At 42.1% G+C, this 21291-nt stretch overlaps 1 protein-coding gene across 5 annotated transcripts in view; it reads left to right on the top strand.

The window, feature by feature from the left end:
• Positions 1–258: 258 nt before the first annotated feature.
• SEMA6A (semaphorin 6A) overlaps positions 259–21291 on the top strand; it is a 65641-nt gene continuing 44608 nt past the window's right edge. For all 5 annotated transcript variants that reach the window (XM_086480550.1, XM_086480548.1, XM_086480549.1 and 2 more), the window contains exons 1-8: positions 259–358; positions 5751–5868; positions 10951–11011; positions 12495–12557; positions 13404–13505; positions 16322–16412; positions 19353–19472; positions 20499–20587. In XM_086480550.1, coding sequence (XP_086336676.1) covers positions 259–358; positions 5751–5868; positions 10951–11011; positions 12495–12557; positions 13404–13505; positions 16322–16412; positions 19353–19472; positions 20499–20587 — 744 coding nt within the window. The remainder of the gene's footprint in view (positions 359–5750; positions 5869–10950; positions 11012–12494; positions 12558–13403; positions 13506–16321; positions 16413–19352; positions 19473–20498; positions 20588–21291) is intronic.

The following is a 21291-nucleotide window of genomic DNA, read 5'->3' as shown; positions in this document are numbered from 1 at the left end:
CTATCCTCAAGCAAGATGTGGCACTGCTGGGGCACAAGCTAAAAGGAAAGTGGTCTGGCAGGGCAATTTCTGCTTAGAAACAAAACATACCTCTTCAAGTGAGAGGCTTGAGGAGAAGGAAAGCTCCCTTTACTTTACATTGACTTTTTTTAGCTTTCTGTATGCAGTGGTTAAAACTGAATTGACAGAAGGTACTTAAGCCCTTGTTTGTCTTCCACAGGGTGAAGTGAAGAAGTGAAGCCTCCCAGCTGAACTACTATGAGGTCAGAAGCCTTGCTGCTATATTTCACACTGCTACACTTTGCTGGGGCTGGTTTCCCAGAAGATTCTGAGCCGATCAGTATTTCGCATGGCAACTGTAAGTATAAGAGGCCAGAGGACTTCATTTGCTTAATACTGATCAGGGGACTTCAAATCAACAGTATTTTGTTACTGTTGCAGCACGTAAAATTGTTTTCCATGATGTCTCCTAGATCAGCCAATTTATTTTCTCAGATCCTAATTTAGGAACATGACTTTTTCATATTGACTTATGACTACTGGCTGGTAAACTGCTTGATCTTCCAAAACCATAGCATTTGTCCAGCTCAGAGATAACTTCTGTAGCACAATCAAACCAAGTATTTTGCTCTGTCCAGGAGCAAAGGAAGGAAGCCTTCTCCACCCCTGCCCCGTTATCAAAGTGTCCCTCACCTGACTTGTGAAAATGTGGTTCTGGATAACCAGTGAAACACCTCAGAGGATCAGGCGTAGCACACTAAAGTAGCTGAGCTCTGAAAACATGATTTGTTGATCTAATACAAATAATTGAACTTACTTCTTTAAGCTCTGATAGATTCTCCTTTAGCATTAGGCATTTTTTGCTAAGCTGGAAATGTAGCTAAAAACAAAATCAAGACAAAGAGTCTTTTATAACAAAATCTCTCTTCTTTCTTACCAGCAGTAATTGGCAAACTCTCCAAAATCTAGGGTAACACAGGCAGCTGCAAATCAGTATTGAGATTTGCAGGCTAAACAGGTGGACGGCTTTCTGTGCATTTCACCATGCAAGTCAGGCTTAGCATAACTGATTCTTTCACATTCACCACAGCTCAACTATGATTACTGCAAAGAAAAGTCTTCTGAAGTCCCAAAGGTTCAGATGTTTAAAAGGAAGTCTTTAGCACCTGGGTCTGTAAAAGTATGCTAAGGTGTAGTAAGTCAGCAATGAGTAGGCTTGTGTTTAAGCCTACTTTGGCTCAGGAATTTGATTTTAAAGTGAATCTCTTCGTTATCCTTGCTTACTGCACTTTGGGGTGGCCTAGGCACCTGTAAGTTTGTCTGTCGTGGAAACCACCAAGCTGAAAGACAGACTCCAGGGGCACACTTGATGTGCTCCAAACTCTTAATAGGCATCTAGGACACAAGAACAGGGCAGAACTGCTCTGAAGCAAACACTGCTGAAACGTGTCTAGTATGACCCCTGGGTCTTTAGCACCAATGTTTTCACCCTCCAGAAGGGTGATGCTGATCATCCTTGCTAATGCAGAAATAGCCAGTCTTGATCCTTTTGGAGAAATGGAATATGGGATAACTTTTTTCTTTACAGCATGGCATGCTGAAAGGCACGTGAATGTACAGACCCCCGGCTTATGCATGAATTACAGAGGAAATGGTACTGGACAGAGAACAGCCTGACAGTTAAACTTGGCATTTTGCATGTAGGACTTGGTCAGAAGGATTAAGCTTCTGAACATAAATCCTGCTTGGGCTGTCTTAATTTGTTCCTCCAAGAGTTCTCAGCTTCTGGTTTGCAGGGAAGTTCCTATTTCGATCCAGTTTTGTCACCAGGCTTTCTGACACATGGCACTCTCAGGTGCTTTGCTGAAGCCATGCTGTCAATCAATACTTTGACCGAGCTTAACAGAGAAAATAGTTTAGAGGACAATAGCTGAGAGCACTAAAGCAGTAGCTGAGTTTCTGAATAGACTGCCTCAAGCCGGCTCCAGGTTTCTGGGAAAGCATATTGATGGGGAAAAGGCTGAGGCATAGCTAGATGCTAGTCAGTTCTGTATAACATGCACGTGCAGCAGTTCTGCATTGATGATGATGCTCATCAGAGATTTATCCTCCTCCTGTCTTCTGTCATTTTTTTCACTTAACTGGCTCCCTGGTTTGTGCATCTAGATGTCATGATCACATATATGTATGAAGTCTTAACAGCAAGGTGGCCCTTGATCAGAAATGTTCACTGCTGTAGGTTGTACACACAGATCGTAGAATCATAGAATCATTCAGGTTGGAAAAGACCTTTCAGATCATCAAGTCCAACCATCAGCCCTACTCTACCAAGTACACCCCTAGACCATATCTCCAAGCACCACATCTAAACGACCTTTAAACACATTAAGGGATGATGACTCAACCACCTCCCTGGGCAGCCTCTTGCAATGTCTGACAGCCCTTTCAGTGAAAAAATATTTCCTAATGTCAAGCCTAAACCTACCCTGGTGCAGCTTGAGTCCATTCCCTCTTGTTCTATCATTAATTACCTGTGAGAAGAGACCAGCACCTAACTCTCTACAATGTCCTTTCAGGTAGCTCGAGAGAGCAATAAGATCTTCCCTCAGCCTTCTTAAGACTAAATAGCCCCAGTTCCCTCAGTCGCTCTTCATGAGACTTACTCTCCAGGCCTTTCACCAGCTTTGTTGCCCTTCTCTGCGCTCTCTCCAGCACCTCAATGTCTTTCATGTATTGAGGTGCCCTAGACTGAATGCAGTATTCGATGTGCGGCCTCACCAATGCCAAGTACAGGGACACGATCACCTCCCTACTCCTGCTGGCCACACTGTTTCTGATACAGGCCAGGATGCTGTTGGCCTTCTTGGCCACCTGGGCACACTTCTGACTCATATTCAGCCAATTGTCAACCAACACCCATAGGTCCTTTTCTGCCTGGCAGCTTTCCAGCCACTCATCCCCAAGCCTGTAGCGCTGCATGGGGTTGTTATGGCCCAGGTGCAGAACCCGGCACTTGACCTTGTTGAAGCTCGTACAGTTGGCCTCGGCCCATTGATCCATCTTGTCCAAGTCCCTTTGTAGACCCTCCCTACCCTCAAACAGATCAACACTCCCACCTAACTTGGTGTCATCTGCAGACATACTAAGTACATTCTATCCCTTCATCAAGGTCACTGATAAATATGTTAAACAGAAGTGGCCCTAGTATTGTCCCCTGTGGAACACCACTTGTGACCAGCCGCCAGCTGGATTTAACTCCGTTGATCCCCACTCTCTGGGCCTGGCCGTCCAGCCCGTGTTTTACCCAGCAGAGTGCATGCTCGTCCAAGCCATCAGCAGCCAGTTTCTTCACTAGAATTCCATGGGAAACAGTGTCAAAGGCTTTACGGAAGTCGAGGTGAACAATATCCGCAGCCTTTCCTTCATCCATCAGGCGGGTCTTATTGTCATAGAAGGAGATCAGGTCCATTAAGCAGGACCTGTCTTTCATAAACCCCTGCTGACTGGGCCTGATCACCTGGTTGTTCTGTAAATGACTCGTGGTGGCACTCAGGATGATCTGCTCCATGACCTTCCCTGGCACCGAGGTCAGACTGACAGGCCTGTAGTTTCCCAGATCCTCCTTTTAGCCTTTCTTGTGGATGGGTGTCACATTTGCTGTTCTCCAGTCCACTGGGACCTCCCCAGTTAGCCAGGACTTCTGGTAGATGATGGAAAGAGGCTTGGTGAGCACATCCACCAGCTCTTTCAGTACTCTTGGATGTAGCCCATCTGGCCCCATAGACTTGTGTGCATCTCAGTGGTGTAGTAGGTCACTGACCACTTCCTCTTTAAATGTGAAGGCCACATTCTGCCTCCCCTCCCTGTCTCCCAGCTCAAGGGGCTGGGTGTCTAGGGAACAACTAGTTCTACTACTAAAGACTGAGGCAAAGAAGGCATTGAGCTCCTCAGCCTTTTCCTCATCCTTTGTCACTGTGTTTCCCCCTCTATCTAGTAAAGGGAGAAGATTCTCCCTAGTCCTCCTTTTGTTGTTGATGTATTTGTAGAAACATTTTTTATTGTCCTTAACAGTTGTAGCTAGTTTAATTCCTAATTGGGCTCTGGCTTTCCTAATTTTCTCCCTGTGTAGCCTCACTGCTTCTTTATAGTCCTCATGAGAGACCTTCCCCCTCTTCCAAAGGTCATAAACTCTCCTTTTGTTCCTAAGGTCGTGCCAAAGGTCCCTGTTCAGCCACGATGGTCTTCTTTCCTGCCCACTCGGTTTTTGGCACACAGGGACAGCCTGCTCCTGCGCCTTTAAGACTTCTTTCTTGGAGTGTGTCCAGCCTTCCTTGACACCTTTACCCTCAGGGCTGCCTCCCAGGGGACTTTGTCAGTCAGTCTCCTGAACAGGCCGAAGTCTGCCCTCTGGAAGTCCAAGACAGCAGTTTTACTGACCCCTCTCCTTACTTCCCCAAGGAATGAAAACTCTTATCGTTCATGATCGCTATGCCCTAGACGGCCTCCAACCTTTGCTTCCCCCACAAGATCTTCTCTGTTCACAAGGAGCAGGTCCAGGAGAGCACCTTCCCTGATTGGCTCCCTTACCAGCGGTGTTAGGAAGTTATCTCCCACACACTCCAGGAACCTCTGGGTCTGTTCTCTCTCTGCTGTATTGTAATTCCAGCAGGTATCTGCAAAATTAAAGTCCCCCATGATAACAAGGGGTAGCAATCGTGAACCTTCTCCCAACTGCTTATAAAATATTCCATCCACCTTTTCCTCCTGGTTGGGTGGTGTGTAACAGATTCCCACCACGATATCAGCCTTGTTTGCCTTCCCTCTGATTCTTACCCGTAGTCATTTGACCATATCATCCCTGTCATTAATTTGTGTGCATTCAGAATGTCTCCCTAATGTAGAGGGCCAGCCCACCACCTCTTCTTCCTTACCTATCCCTTCTGAAAAGTTGGTAGCCATCATCCCCATCATCTGGGGAACAGAAGCACACCCCATGTATGCTGGGGTCTCACCAAAAAAGTTGAAGTTGTGGGACTAGAGTGAATAAATGCGGTGGCTGGCTGGCAGCATGGGTGGGAAAGCTGACTTGTTGATAGCATAAGCTCAGTACAGGGCTTCCGGTCAGTATTGTTGTCCAGTTGCCACAAGAACTGGAGTATCAGACTGGTTGTGAAAATAATATGCAGTGACTTTCATTTTATAAATTTCAAGTGGTGGTTTCCCATCATCTCTCAGGTATCCCAGCATCTGTTCTACCATGGCAGGCCAATCCTATAGGGAACCCAGGGAGATGGCAGTTTTAACCAAGGAGAGCCAGGTCTCCTGCTTTAACCACTACCAGTCCAGTCATTGTGGTGATTGACAGGCCACTGTGAGTCAGCTTTGTCCTGCTAGACACACTTTAGCAGCCAGGAGTGAGCATTTAAACTCTGCAAGCAGTGAAAGAAAAACTGTGAGTAAGCGCCATGTACCTGTGTGCCAAGAGCTCCAGAACAGCTTTATGCTCTAAACAAACTCACAATTTTTGTCTTCTACAGGGGTGATGACTTTCTCCTTTGCAGCTGCAAAGACTGTAACCTTGAAGAACTCTCCAGTGCTCTGTGCTTGTGCCTTCCAACCCCAGGGTGTGCTGCCAGGGCAGAACAGAGACCTCATGTTTTGGCTGTAGCTGGGCCCCATGGTGCTCCATGTTAGCACAGTTTCAGTTTGTCATTCTCTTTTGACCATGTTTTTTTTTCCCCTTCCTGCAGATACAAGACAGTATCCGGTGTTTGTGGGTCACAAACCAGGGCGGAACACTACGCAAAGGCACCGGCTGGACATCCAGCTGGTCATGATCATGAACAGGACCCTCTACATTGCTGCTAGGTCAGTAGTCCCCTGCTTCATCACTCCTCCCTTGATACTTTCAGAAGAGGAAGGAGAAGAGGAGGGATATTCCAAGTTATTCTCTGCTGGACACATTATTTTTAGGATTTTCTCACACTCAGGGGGAGCTTTGCAGCCTGTTAGTAAGACATACTGGAACCCTTGTTAGTCGGTCAACTAAGGTTCAGTTTTGTGAGATGCTGAGCCAGTCCTTTCAGGACTACACACCTCTGCCTCCCTTTGAATACAGCAAGCGGGAAGTTGCCAGATAAATTGTTGAGCCCCATGGAGGACTGTAATTTTATTTGTGCACATCATTAATGACATATTTTAGAGAATGATTCTGCAGGTGCATAGATGCATGTTTGAATGAGAGTTATTAAACTGTAATGTTGCTGGTTTAGGCATGTTTTTAATATCTTAAGACAAAAAAGAGGCAAACATGTTGGTTGTTGTTCTTTTGATGTACTCAGCAAGGTTAATTGAATTTGGTGTCTGGATTTTTTTGGAGAGCTATACTGTACAGATACCGCACATGCCTTTTTATAAAAATTACATATAGAGCCACCCATTGAGTTTGCATAGCTCAGCATGGCTCCGTCAGCTTCAGTGGAGCTACAGCGATTTATACAGCTGCCAACCTGGCACAGATCAGACGTTAACACTTCCTCTCCCTGCCCATGGCGAGCAAAGAAGATTGACAATCTTAGAGTGGGAATTACCCGAGGGACACAGGACAAATACAAGAAGGATCCAGATTCGCAAGGGCGGGTAGTACAGTTTAGGAGCTCTTGGACCCAGATCCTGTTTGGGACCTCTCTGCAAGCTGCCCTTCCAGTAGCAGCTTGTTTCCTTCCTGTTTTCTGGTCCATCTCCTCCACTGGAGAAATAGCACCCTTCTGTGTGTGCCACAGAGAGCCAGGCTGTTCCTGCAGCTGGGAGAAGTGGTGAGTGGGATGGCCAGGAGGTGAGAGGGAACAGCTGCTGAACAGGCAGCCTCTCACCACCAGCCCTGGCTTTCTTCTCAAACAGCCGCTCCCCATCTTCTGGGTGGTCGGATGTGTCCTGTGGTGGAGATCTGCACCCGGCACCAAGTAATTAGTTGCGTTAGACCAGCAGAGTCACTGAGTGCCGTTTTTATGTAGTCGTGTCCCTGGCTGCTAGAAGACCACTTCTACCTGTTCTCTTACCCAGGTATTGCAGCTGTACTAGCTAAGTGCAGCTTCTTTGGGCTTCTCTCATACGCTGGTTTGTATGGGGTCTGGGTGGCAGAGCTCTGGGACCTCACTTATGCCAAGCCCTTGCATCAAGTCCAGGCAAAGAGTATGTGTCCTTCCGTGGGAGCTGTGGTGCTGTTGGTTGTAAGGCACAAAGAGCAGGGAGACCCACAGCGAGGCCTCCCTGCACTTTGCCTGAGCTCAGGGATTAGGATTTTTGCTGCGTTTGGTGTGATAATGAGCAGGGTGGGGGAGCAGGCTGAAGGGGTTTGAAAGGTGGTGGCAGGATTTCCTCCTTTTCATGGCTGAGTTCCCTTTGCTTTCCTTATTTGTTTTCCTTTAAATTAGGAAATCATTTGCGGTGAGAAGGTGGTAAATCCGCTTTGTGGATTTTGCTAGGCTGTATTCATAGTTTGTTCCCAGGCTGAGATTGACGCAATTAGACTGTCGCAGTGCCCAAGCAACTGGCATTACAGCAGGAAAACCCAGTGAAACATTTTGGGATATGAAACCACTGTGTGCACAAATTATATAAAGAATGCTAATATTTGGAGTATAGTATGTGTACTGGTGTGTGAATATGGATTCTTACATATTATGTGGCTATATGTTTGTATGAAACAGTGTACTACAATGAGAGTGCTTATATACTCGTCAGGTCTTGTGACCTACAAAAAGGAATAAAGACCTGGTCTGTTTTGTACTTAAACAAGCACAAAAAAATCTTACACTTTTTTCCTTCGGTAACTCAAAAACTCTTTTCCCCCTCCACATGTTACTGAATAAAATCCCTGCTGGGCTGAGAAGCCTATGTGATACAAATTAAAATTCAAAGGTAATTTTTATCTTTAGGTAATAAACTTAAGAAAATGAGTCATCCTTTGATAACTAGTGTGAATGAAGGTTTGTAACTGCAATACCACATCTCCTTTAGAGGTAATAGTAAATCTAGAGACTGAAGCAAATGTGTACACAATCAAAGGTAGTTCTCAAAGAGTTTGGTAACAAGATTCGTTCAAAACTGTAGCTAACATAAATCCTTTGGCTATCATTTCAGATGTTGCTTTCATGTTGAGTTTTTTACAAATGTTAAAAATATGAGATGTGAAATTTACAGTTGTATCCAATTATCTGAAAAGCAATCAAAACAAATGATTAAACATTGAGATTTTTTATTTTGGAGTTGTTGGGTTTGAGTTGGGTTTTTTTGTTTGTTTGCTTGGTTTAGAAAATCCAGTGTTTACTTTGCAGGCAGTTTCCGTGCACAGGAGAGGACTAACTCAGATTTGAGAACCACTAACACTTTATTACTGAGCAACTGGCATAGAACAACATTTCTGCCTGTCAGTTGTTTATTTTGTAATATGGGATGCGTGACTCCTATATTAGCTATTACCAAATAAAATTTTGTGTCGCTTCAGAAATGCTTTATTTCATGTTATCAGGCAGAGATATCCGGCCAATATAAATTAAAATAACTCAGCCAAAGCCCATGAAGCCGTGCTGTCCGAATATCTGACTTGCAGTCTGCAAAGGGCCAGCTCTGTTTTCTTTTTTCTCGTGGGAAGGGTATTCCCTGGTTGTCTCTCTCACACTTGCCCACACTCACACACACACCCCCTTTTCTAAGTTTGCCATGTCTCCTCCTCCCATTGTCTTGTGTGGTGGCAGCTTTTGTTCACATTATCTGCCACCCCTCATGTGTATGTACAAAACGATTTATTCAGCCTGCGAAGCATCGGGATGGCTCCCTCGTCATTTGCAGTTCCACATTTCCAGACGATGCACTGAGTGGCTAAGGGTCAGGCACAGCCGGTGGCATTATTTAAATTCCCTTCCTCCACAAGATTATGCCATGGCAACAAAACTAGATTCTACTGACTGGAGGTGGGAAAAACGGAAGCTCCAGGATTAAGTCAATTTGTGTTAGAATAACTTAATTAGCAGCGAGCTGTACACATACCACAGCTAGTAGGTAGTAGGAGTTGGGCAGCAGTGGGAAAAGGAGGGCAAGGACAATCCCGCATTGTCTGTGGTTAGAGAGCCCTCCCCTGAATTTGACAGCTCGTTCGCTCTCTACTGACAATATTGGCAACTACCGCATTACGGTTTCACGTACCACATAAGAAAATTATATGTAATTTGCCTGATACTAACCGTCTTTCAGATGATCCCATAACTTAGCATCTGAGTTCTCTTTGAACTGTTTCTTGAACCATAAAGGAAGTCCTCCGAAAGCTGTTTCATTGAGAGTGGAACTAAATAACTAAAGACTCGTTCTGAGTACCATCATTATATTTTCTAATTATCTTGTTTAAAAAGAAAAAATCATAACCACTGGAAAGCCAGGCTGATGGTTAAAATCATGAGCTGTGCTGGAAGAAGGCTTTTAGAGCTCCAGCCACACCTAATTTGCAATTCAGCAGATTTTGTTCCCACCTTTGTATAGTAGTAGTGACAGCAGCAAAGAGTGATGTACATAAAAAGGGAACCGTGCAGTAATGTATGAAGCTGATATCATGCTAATAGGTAATTTTAGTCCAGCACCAACCCTGACCACTGCTCTGCTAGTAATGTCAGGCAAATAATAAACTGAAGCATTAAACCAATCCTGGAAGTAAATGACAGCTCTGGTTTTACAGACTCTGGAGAAGAAAACCCACAACTCTCTGTTTGACATCTTACAAAGCAAACAGCCTCAAGCACTCTAGCAGACGTAGATTTTTAAAAGCAAGTTTCCCACAACAATGACTCTTCTCCAAGTGAGAGAAGTGTTGCTTATTCCTTATAACAGTATTTTGTGTTTGCTTTATTTAAGACTAGAACTGTTTCCCCAAAACCCCATAAAATGAAGCTAACCTTGAGAGCAAGGATTTCTAAAATGGAAACAGTCTGTATCCTACTTTCAGCGGACCTCTCCAATGCTGTGGATCATGCTCCAGCTGCTTCCTGCATTTTGAAAAAAGCCAGTGTTACTTCAAGGAAAAATGAGATGCTCAGTCCCGATTTGATGTGGTGGTTACTATAGCATTGTGGGTTGGTGGTTTTTTTTCAAATTTTAGGTTCCATACAGAGATGTTCTTGTTCTCAGCTCACCCAGAGAAGAATGTTTAAAAGTATCTCTTTACCTGAGTAGCTGAGTATTTCCTCTTTCCAAGGAGAGCTTGGCAGCTGATTGTAGACAGGGGCAGGTTCTGAGGAAAACAGGAAAGTAAATGCAAGCAAGAAATATGAACATTTTTCAGAAGAGTATTTCACAGTTTAGTTTGGCCACCAGTATGTGAAGAGAAGAATTATTTCTGGGAATAGTTCTGTGGCCGTCAGCCTTTTGCCTGCCATATTGTCCATCAAATTATCTCAGCTGAGGTTAGACACATAATTAAAAAAAAAAAAAAAAAGAAAGAAGCATTAACCTCTTTTTAACCCTGAATGGCTAAATGTGGCACAGTGACTGCTAGCCCAGGAATACTGGCAAAGTCTGCCTAAGAGCTATTGTAGCTGATTTCAGGATACACAAAAACATCTGCATGCTAGATCGTGTCATCTGCTGTAGGACCTATAGAGCAGAAATTATGTAAGGATCATCTCCTTTCCAAAATCTCATTTGTTCAGATAATTGCTTTTGGGAAAAAATCTTCCTTTGAAGTTTTGTAGCATTTTTCTTTTTTTCTTAATGGGAAGGAAAACAGTTTATATATATGAAAATGCTTTTCTGGGAGAAGCAGGTGATGCTGCGAGTAATGTTCCCTGGTAAGACCTGTGATCTTTTTTTGAATGGATTATGGGTTATAGATAGCTCTCTTCACAGAAAATGAACTGTCTGACTACTCCATTTGACTTTGCATTCATTTGCCTTTGTTTACAGAGACCATATTTATACTGTTGATATGGACACATCACATACAGAAGAAATTTATTTTAGCAAAGTAAGTAGCTTTTATCATCATCCAGAAACCAAGGACACTAGAACAAACTTCAAATAAATAGGAAGATGACATTGTTTCAAACAACTTGCCAGCGCTGCTCTAAAAACTGTAATAAGCAAGTAAGATGGCATTGCTAATCATATTTGGGGAGAGCTAGAATAGCAATCATGTCCTCTGTGAATTTCTGATAAGTGATTTAGCTGGGCTGATAAGAAATTTGTACTGAAATACAGTGAGGTCCCTGATGGAACATCTGTCAAACATCTATTAATTTATATTCAGCAGTTTTCTGTAACAGCTATACTATCCCAATTAAGTATACGGAAACTTTCATCATAAAAAGCAAGTGCTATTTACATATTTTCATGCACACAAATTTTATTGACTCATGCAAGCGCTCACTAAATAATATCTTATTATGATGTCACTTTGTAGATGTGTTCACATTATGTCCCTGGGAAGTTACATGCAAAGTAAAGAGAACTTTGTTACAGTACCATATTGTATATTAACATAAACGTACTAGAAATAATCTCCCTTCAGCTCCTTTGCATTGCATTCATATTGTGTAATATGTGCCAAACATGGCCTTGATCCAGCAGAAGATCATACAGATTTGGGCATTGGATGAATTCCACTGTAGGAGAGGAGAGTGATTGTAACTATGAGTGATGCTGAAGATGAGCTTATGCCCAGTTACTCATCAAAAAGTGAGGGCACAGGCTCGTAATGGAAATAAACACTCATGGTTACTCTTTCAGCTTGGAGGCCTTCATGAATGCACAGTGCCTCAGTTTACTGATGGGAAACGTTTGTCAGGACTATTGTGGCAATAGGGTCTAAGGTGTTACTATCTGAGGCCAAATGTTTTTTAAAAAATGTTTTTAATAATTATTCAGCCTACCACATTTGACCACACCTGAAACTCACTGCAAAAACATCCAGGGTGGAATTTACCTGTAAGTGTTCTGAAGGAAAAGTGTTGGCAGATAAAGTCAGCAGTGTCTTGATAGGTGGAGGGCTCTCTGAGCCTATTAGATGAATTGAAGTGATAAGAATTACCTGAATTTGATTTCTTTGCCAATCTAAAATGTGACCTTCCAGAATACATATTTGATTTAGAATCCACTTAGGGTTTATAGTCCATAAATGTTTATTCTGATTTACAAACAATATCAAATTAAAATAAGAGAGCATCTAGTACTTTTAAGAAAAGTGCACATATTTGTTGCTGCTAAATTCGGTTGATTTTAAAAAATGGGGTAAGTTTCTATTCTAATGAATAGGTGACAACACAAAATTAAGTGAATGCTTGACATCACTGACCTTTCATGGGTGTGGTGAATTAATCACAGAGAAAGGGTGCAGAAAGCTTTCAGTAAATATATGTTCAACAGGTAGTCTCCCCTAAGGGACTTCTACTTCTGAAACCAAATGCAACAACCTCTGGACTCTTAATTGATTTCTTTCTTGATCCTTGCAGAAATTGACGTGGAAATCTAGGCAAGCTGATGTAGACACATGCAGAATGAAGGGAAAACATAAGGTAGGCAATTTTCCTTCTGCATCTGCCACTTAGTTTAGTTCCTTCACTATTATCTCAGGCTGCTGTCTGTGATGTGGAATGGATCATGCCATTCACTTCTTGCCAGTAATTGCTTTTTCCATCAACTTACTGAAGGCTTTAATTTGCAAAAATAGTTTACTTTTAATGTGATAAAACATTATGACAGGAGCCACAGCAATATCCTGAAATACTTAGAGCAATGAGGATTTTGCACATAATGCTTAGTGTACTGATTTGGTTACCCTTGACTCAAAAGCTAAGTGCTGCTGTCCATCCTCATGCAGGAATTTACTGAGAAGTTTGTGTAAAGCATCAGAAGGCATGAATGTGTACAGTTGTAGAAGGACCGTTTCTCACACCAGTTTTACCTACTGTAACCTGTGACTAGCACAAGTGGTATGAGAATTAGATGCAAACTCTTTGATTCTTTACACCTGCTTGCCCTTCTTTATGGTTTTATGCCAGTACATTGCATTGGCGATGCTACTGTTTTACAGCAACATGGATGAGAAGATCAGATTTTTCACGCTTGAGGAAATCAACAGCTTTCAAACAAAATTCACCTATGTATGAACAATAGCAAAATCTGAGCTGTAGTATGAATATCGTATCTTTAGCTCTTTGTAACCATTTTTAAACCACTAGAATATAAATCAATTGCATTTCTCTCATTGTCAGTTAAACGTAGTTGAAATAAAGCCCAGAAGATCACAGTGGCTACCAGCCAATTTCATTTTAGACCTGACAATGAAATATCATGGCATAAAAATAAAACCAGACACCCAAAATGTAGTGGTTGAAATACTTTTTATTATTTTTCTTCAGGATGAATGTCATAATTTTATTAAAGTTCTCCTAAAAAGAAATGAGGATACACTGTTTATCTGTGGAACAAATGCGTTCAACCCTTCTTGCAGGAACTACAAGGTACGTGAGCTGTTTGTGGGATTTCATTTATGCCTTGTCTTTTGGTTGGATTTATTGTAACTGTTCTGGCAACAGCATGAGGTTGTCATTCAACAGTGCCATCGTTCAACTCCGTAGCATTTATCCTGACTTGTTGCAGTGCTATAGAGCTCAATGTTGATTGAATTTCTGAGGGTTGCTCGGATTGATCACCTACTCCTTTGCAACTCCTGCACATCAAGAATTTGCACTCTGCATTTTGCATTGTCCTCCATAAGTGTAGAGTCCTTCACATCCCTGCTTGGGGATGCGGTCACTCCTCAGAAAGTTCCTCAGCTCGTCACTGACAACCACATCAAGTCATGGAGTGATGCTGAGGGTTACCTCTGGGCTGGCATGTTTTAAATGTCTCTATTTCACTGTTCTCAATTGCAAAGCCACTTATCAAGATGCTTGAGGGCTTAGCACAGCAAAACCCAAGATTAGTGTTGGGGACCCAGTGTATATGGAAGCTGTGAAGATCCTGTGGCATTGTGTGCTGTAAAAGTGACTGACAGCAGATTTCCACAGGGAAAGGCACAGCAGAAGGGTGATGTATTCCTCACTACTGGGGATCTGCAAAGCCAAAATGTTATCTAGAGGAGTGTAGAAAACTGTGCTGGTGCATAGATGCTTGACATTCATTCCTTGACCCCAGTTTCTTCTTTTGACATAATGTGTCCCCATTACCTGCATTTTAATGAGGCTCGTTTATTCAGGTATTTCCCATTTTCTCAGGCTTGCACCAGTATAATCTGATATAACACCCAACAGTGGATGTCTCTGGAGTAGTTTTGAAATTAATTTACTTAGGCCCTTGATATCCAGATTCTGCTTTTCCAGGGCCTGCTGTGTCCCACAGGTCAATTCTCATCCTTCTTCAGGAAAAAGAATATTCAGCTTTGCTAATGCCGCTTCTGATAAAGTCATGTCACAATTCTCATTAATTTTACTGGGTTCAGAGTTACTGCAAAAAAAAAAAAAACAGAGTAAAGACATTAACATCCAGGAAAACACTTCTCAGTGGAATTCGCTGTGACTGCTGCTTTTCCTTGCTTTTTCTGCAATGCTGCTTTACCTTGTTCAGCCACTGTGGTGGCTATATGGTCTGGGAAACACAGGAGGAAATTCAGAGTAGTCTTTTCTTTCAGTCTGTGGAGGAAGAATCAAATGGGCATAAAAATACAAGCCCACATCATGGTAGCTGTGAGGTACAGCTAGCTGCTCTGTAACAGCCATTTCTTTTCTTCCTTTCCTTGGATCCTGCTCCTAGCATGCAATGAAGCTTCTCAGTCTTAGTGCTGTGTTTAGTCTTCCAGCACAGTTTGTCATTTTTTAGCTCTGAATGCCATTAATGCAGCTAAAAAATCTCAACCAATCCCCGTGCTAGAAAGGTGTCTTTTAGTACGAATACAGATTTCCTTGGCATCCTGACATGAGGGATGCAAATAGCCCTCCTTACCTTATTGCAGGTGTTTCATTCCCTGTGATGCATGGCCTCTGCAGACTGCCTCGCCTGTTGCTGAGTTGCAGGGGCTGGATAGTGATACCTCTGGGAGTCAAGAGAAGGTCTCTCCAACACCTGTCCTGGCTTTTCCTCCATGTATTTCTGCATTATGTAGGGAGAGTACTAAAGATGTGCCAAACAGAAAATAGGGCTGTCCCTCCACCCCACCGATGGAAGTGTGGACAAGCCTGGGGTCTGGGGCTCGGTTCAGGGAAAGTTGCTCAGGACTGTAACTCATTTCCTCTCACTATCACATGAAATGCTTTTCAGCCCTTGAGTCAACACAACTAATTCCCTTCAGAGTGGATTTTGACAGGAAAGATACATGACAGAAAACAAATGATGACAAATCGTCCACTGGAGGACCTCAGTGCTGTAACATACAAGCTAAAAGTTGATTGGAGTAGTTGGTGGTGCCAGATGGGTTATTTTTCGTGCTCTGTGAGTCTGTACTGTATGTGATTTACATAGTATGAGCTGCTCAAGTTACTTGAATATGCTAGAAAGACTCTTATTCCCAAAATACAGTAATATAAGAATCTTAAAGGGGTAAGAGCTGTACCTTTCCCCCATAGCTCACTAAACCCTCTTGAACTTAGCGTGAAGTTGACCTGTATATTTGTATCATTATCAGTGCCCGGGGTGAATTTCTTTCCCAGGAGTTACATTTAAGCCTCAGATTTTACAATTCCTGCACAGATTAATTCTTGCCTGATGGTAAGAGGATTTCTCTGTGACACAAACTCAACTGATACAGGAAGACTTGGAGAGCATCCTTCTGAGTATGCAAATCAAGGAAGAGAGCACCACTGTTGAGACTAGACCAGAAGGATCTCCGGACTTTTTGGAGAAAAATGCACACACATATAGTTGTTCCAGTGTTGTTTTTTCTGACCACTGTGGCTTGCAGGCTTTTCTGTGTATAAGAGCACTTCTGTTGGATCACTGTTGAGGATAAATTTTGAATCCTTGCCAGAGCCACAGACCACATAGCTTGCTACAGTTCAACAGGAAGCTTGTGTACAGATAAAATATAGACTGAAGACTTTTGTAAAATGTGTCAGAGTAAGAGTGATTAGCTCCTAAATAATGCCTGACTTGTTGGACACACTTTCTTCAGACTGATTTTATTTAACAGTGATATTTTTGTCAGGTTTTTATCTCATAGTCAGGAACACAGTCAGAGAAAGGACCTTCCTCCCTTCCGGGAAAAAAAGAAACACTGTTACAAGCCTCATCCTGGGTAAGCAGTTTTGTTTCTCTGTCTGAGGAGCTCCATTTCGTTTTTCAGATGGATACTCTGGAGTTCCTGGGAGATGAATTCAGTGGAATGGCCAGGTGCCCCTATGATGCAAAGCATGCCAACGTTGCATTGTTCGCAGGTAAAGTGAAAGAGATAAACTTTTTGCTTTCTGTCCTGCAGCCTAGGGTAGCCATAGCACTGTATCTCTTGAGTCCAGAATGCCAAAGTCTAGAAGGTGGCAGAGGGAGTGAATAATGACTAAAAATAGGGAGCATAAGGAAACCACTAGCATGGAAGCCTTCCCTTCTCTGGGATTAACTTCATATGATAAACATTGCCTGAAGCCTCCATTTCCTGGTTCAATATTTCAGTATTTCCTGGATTTGTAATAATATGCTGCCAGACCAGGGTGAGGCTCCGTTTCTGGCTGCATCCAGCTTCTGCGAAAGTCAAGGAAAGTCAAGGCTTGTGTGAACTGTAATGAGGAGTAGACAGGATATGCTCTTTATCTGCTCTAAGCTTAAGTTAACCCGCATAATAAGAGGAAGTTAGGGAGCATGCTGTGATATGCCCTTTTCTAGATCGAAAAGGAAAGGGAAGGTGATTTTATTTTAGAGTAGAAAACATCTCAATGTGGTCTTACCAGCTGTTGTAGACAAAGGTGAGAAGTGTGTTGGTTAATAATGATTTATGCTACATGCACAGATTACAGTTAACTCTGATTTCTACTACAGTAGTTAAAAAAAAGTGTTTACTGATGGGGTTAATGTGGGCTGTTGATTGTATGGCGTTTTTGTAGCTCTCTTCATGAATTCCTGATTAAATTGTTTCTTTATTGAACTCTCTTAGTGTGAACCCTGCTTATTTTTTCTTAGATTTGGCTATAAAAGAGGCAGGAAAGATAATACAGAAGTCACCCATGATAATGTCAGTCCTCTTCAGCAGGTGTGATGCTAGAAAGCAAAGCCTGGGTGCTCACATGGAAATACTTTAGCTATTCCTCTGAAGATTAAAGAGTGTGCCTGAATTTCAGCCACTCTCAACTGGGTCTTTGGACAAAGGGCTGTGTTAAGCACTACTGTGTTTGAGGTGGCATCATCTGCCACATAAAAGAGAGAATTTATAGCAGGTTGCAATTTTTTTAAAAACTCTTTATATTGTAAATAAATGGGTCCTTTTGTTTCAAAAGTTATGGTGGTAGTATTCTTTCTTCATTACAGTTAAAAGAGCATAAAGTAGAAATTCTGTGATTGTAGCAGGTAATTCATAAACTATGGAAAGAGAGACACCTTCAGAGAAAAATTTATCCCATATGTCTCAGATTCCTTGTCCTTAGGGCAGTGTGAATGACCTTTCAGAAGGGCCTTTCTCACTGTACTGGCCAAGAAAGCATTTATGACAAACTTAGCGTGAACATTTACCTTGCATGCAGCTGCAGTTTGGTAAGATGACGCCCACTTTGTCACTGAAGAAGTCCTCGCATCATTTAAAAATAAAAAGAATGTTTATAGAAATGATCATACTCTTTCATGATAATTCAGAATAAATTTGATACTGTTCAAATACATTCTTGTAGAATATACCTTGTAAATCTGCTAGCTTCAGAAAATCACTGTTTGAATATGCCATGCATATTGATACCCATGATAACTTTTCAGAGTGCAGTGAAAAGTAGTTTCAGAGCAGTTTAGGGCACTAATCCAGCTCATCTGAGTCTGTTGGGTGCACTTACATGAATATGGCTTTTGCAGCCTGTAGCTATTACAGCTGATATGTGCGAACTGTAGTTAGTCAATGGTCTTCAGGAACTTGGCAGGAAAGAAAATAAGCATGTGATTGTATTAACATGAGTTCAGACATACATATCAAAATGGTTTGGATTTTTATTCTATTTTAAAGTTGGTTTTAGTATCTGCTTTTTGTGTAATTATTTATTTCTGGTTTTGCAAAGAAAAAAAGCCCATTTTTAAACAGCCAAATAATGATGGGAATTGTGGGGCTCAGAACAAAGACTACAGTCCTGCTAATAAAAAACAGTCTGATTTTTAGACCTTGAGCTGAAATTAAACATTATCTGAAAATGCAATGTGGAGAGCTTGACCAGTAAAAGCCTCTCTGCTTTGTCCTGGATATGTCCTCAGTTCTGGTGCCTTCAAGGCCCAGCACACAATGTAACATCTGTCAAAGAAGATGTAGGCCATTCTGATTTTTAGGTAGACACAACAGAGGCACAAGTTGCTGTCCTCCTGCCATGATGTGTGTGCTCCTACCAGACATCATATTCCAAGATCTGTCTTACATGTGAAAACAGCCCTGTACAGTTACCATGACCCACAAACAGATTAGACAACAAATATAATTTTAAAATGTTGTTGGAGCTCGTGCTTTTACCTCTTGATAGTTTTGCATCTTCTGGTTGTCCTTGAGGTGCTATTTGTAGACCCTTTCTTATTGCTTGTCCTCTGGTTCTTTAAGAGAGAAGAATGCATAATTCACGTGGGAAATGCCTAAAACACATGGTAGAAAAGAAACATAGATAGTCAATCCTCCTCCATCTCTTTGCATCCCTGTTTCGCCTGGGCTCCCTGCCTGCCATTTAATTTTTTGCTAGTGATCTTTGGCAGAGGAGAAGTGCTCTCAAAGGGAGAAATTTGCATAAGTGTCAATTAGCTGACAGTCCCTAAAACCTATCTGGTTTGCCTTCCCAGTTAAAACTAGCTGTTCTTTGCAGCTTCCCCATATTTATTTTGCTCACATATGTAGGCAGAATTTATAAGCGTTGAACCAGAAGCATGTGCAGGGAAGCTGGATAGGGTAGTTCAGTATGACTTACCTAAACTAGAGAAGAATTACTCCATAAGATTTCCTCTCCCACAGCATCCCTCTCAAATTACTGTTTTGAAAACTGTTGACTTGTTCAGTGCTCAGTCCCATTTACCTAGTCGGATTTTTTCCCTTTGGTGTTCCTAAAGTGATTGTGATGATTTTATTTGCCCCATCTCACTTGACTAATGAGAGAAAGCAATTATATTATTTCTAATGCTCCTCCCCTCTTGTTTCTTCTTTCCTTCCTCCCTAGAGGGAAAGCTTTATTCTGCCACAGTGACCGACTTCCTTGCAATAGATGCAGTCATATACCGGAGCCTTGGAGACAGCCCAACTCTGCGGACAGTTAAACATGACTCAAAGTGGTTGAAAGGTAGATAAACAAACAAAGTGAAAAAAGCAGCATCTCTGATGAGAGTCTTGGATTCCTGACAGACCTCTCTGTCATTTCATTTCACCAATGCTTTCTGGCAGAAAGAAGGAACTAAATTACATCTCTTATGTACTCTGATCCATTTATCTCTTTCCCTGTTTTCCTGACTCCAAGTTACTGGACCTGACAGAAACAGTGAGTGTGGTAGATCAGAATATATATTCCAGCAAGCTTTCCAAGCTGAAATCAGAGTAAAGGTTGGAACTTGCAGGCTCAGTGGGCTTGGACTGTGTTTGAAAATATTCATGTCCCAGGACTGTGTTCGGTGACAGTCAAGGCTTCATGAAGTATAGAGAGTTTGTCCTGTAACATTAAGATTCATCAGTGAAAATAAAATTATGGGAATATTGCACAAAGCCTTTCTTTTATGGTTCTTAGGGACTACTGCTGCCATTGAATTAGGCAATTTCTGTGCTCTAAATGCCCTCATTGTTAAGAACGGTGCTGTTTAGTTTCATGTAGGCGTTATGAATAGTTAGTGTTTGGAGAGATTTTAACAGTGAGCAAAGCCATAGTTTGAAGTCTTTTTCTGCATGCAGAAATGTTTTGCCAGGTGTCGACTTTAGCTGTCCCACTTTGCTTGCTGCTACAAACACATGTGGGCAGAAACAGTTACATGTTTTTATTCCCTCCATACACAGCTTGCATGCCATAAAGAGCACTGGTTGGACCTCTCAGGCATACCATTATATATTGCCATACCATTATATATTGCATCTTTACCTTTCCTCCTACTCCACACAAGGCAGACCTGTTAGTGGCAAATGCTTAACCACCTTGCAGTGATGTTACACAGACTTGTCCCCAACTGTCCTGTCCCCAGATAGTGATTGTTCTGCGGTGGTGTTGCTACTTCTGAAAACTGAGCAGCTTTGGCTAATGCAGGCGTTTCACCTTTGAATGTTTAGTGTGAATGTATTTGGCTGTACGTGGTGTCTAAATAGGATGTCTTGGCTTTTTTTCTAGAACCCTACTTTGTCCAGGCAGTGGACTATGGCAATTACATTTACTTCTTCTTCCGGGAAATAGCAGTAGAATACAACAGCATGGGAAAGGTAAGGGCAAAAACATTGCCTTGAATGACTTTGTTAGGAGGAGGAAAACATATGCTATTCTTGGACCAATGCTGTTAGGAGTGACCTTGAAATGAGAATCATAAATCATGATGACAAGGTCAGCATTTTGAGAAGATTCCTATCGCTCGAGCCAAAAGGTTGGATGGAGTAAAACATTGCACTGTCTTGAATGGAAACAGGGTGGTTTCTTACAGTGACAGTGTATGCTGGAAACTCTTTTTCTCAAATCATAAAAAGCACAAGGCAAATGCAGTTATTTCAGCATAATAGGCAATTGTTAAAAATGTATTCCAAAGCAGGGAGATATTTTTCTTTAAGAAATCTGAATTGGAGTGCTGAGTAAACAGCGGCAGGAATTTTGTGCTCTGCCATTCTCCGAAGAATAATTAAACACTTTCTGCATTTTTGCTAATTTCACAGTAGCTTTCTGACTAAGCAGTCAGAAAAGCTGACCAAGGTCACAAAGGTGGAGGGCAGGATTAAAAGTCCAGCAAGATTTGCATAGTTTTTAAGTGCTGAAAACACAAGAGTTGGAGCAGGCAGCGTGGGTTGCAGGGATTGTGAATATAAAATGTGCTTTTGTTTGGGGAAACAGAAAGCTAAGCAGTCTGTATGGAAATGAGTTTTATATGGGTTGAGAACAGCTCTCCTGAAGGATTTATGTCTGTATAGTAAATGCCCCA

Source organism: Leptosomus discolor, chromosome Z (assembly GCF_034619465.1).
Source record: "Leptosomus discolor isolate bLepDis1 chromosome Z, bLepDis1.hap2, whole genome shotgun sequence".
In the NCBI taxonomy this organism is placed as follows: Eukaryota; Metazoa; Chordata; class Aves; order Leptosomiformes; family Leptosomidae; genus Leptosomus; species Leptosomus discolor.
The sequence above is the reverse complement of the archived record's forward strand: the minus strand, read 5'-3'. Positions and strand labels throughout refer to the sequence as shown.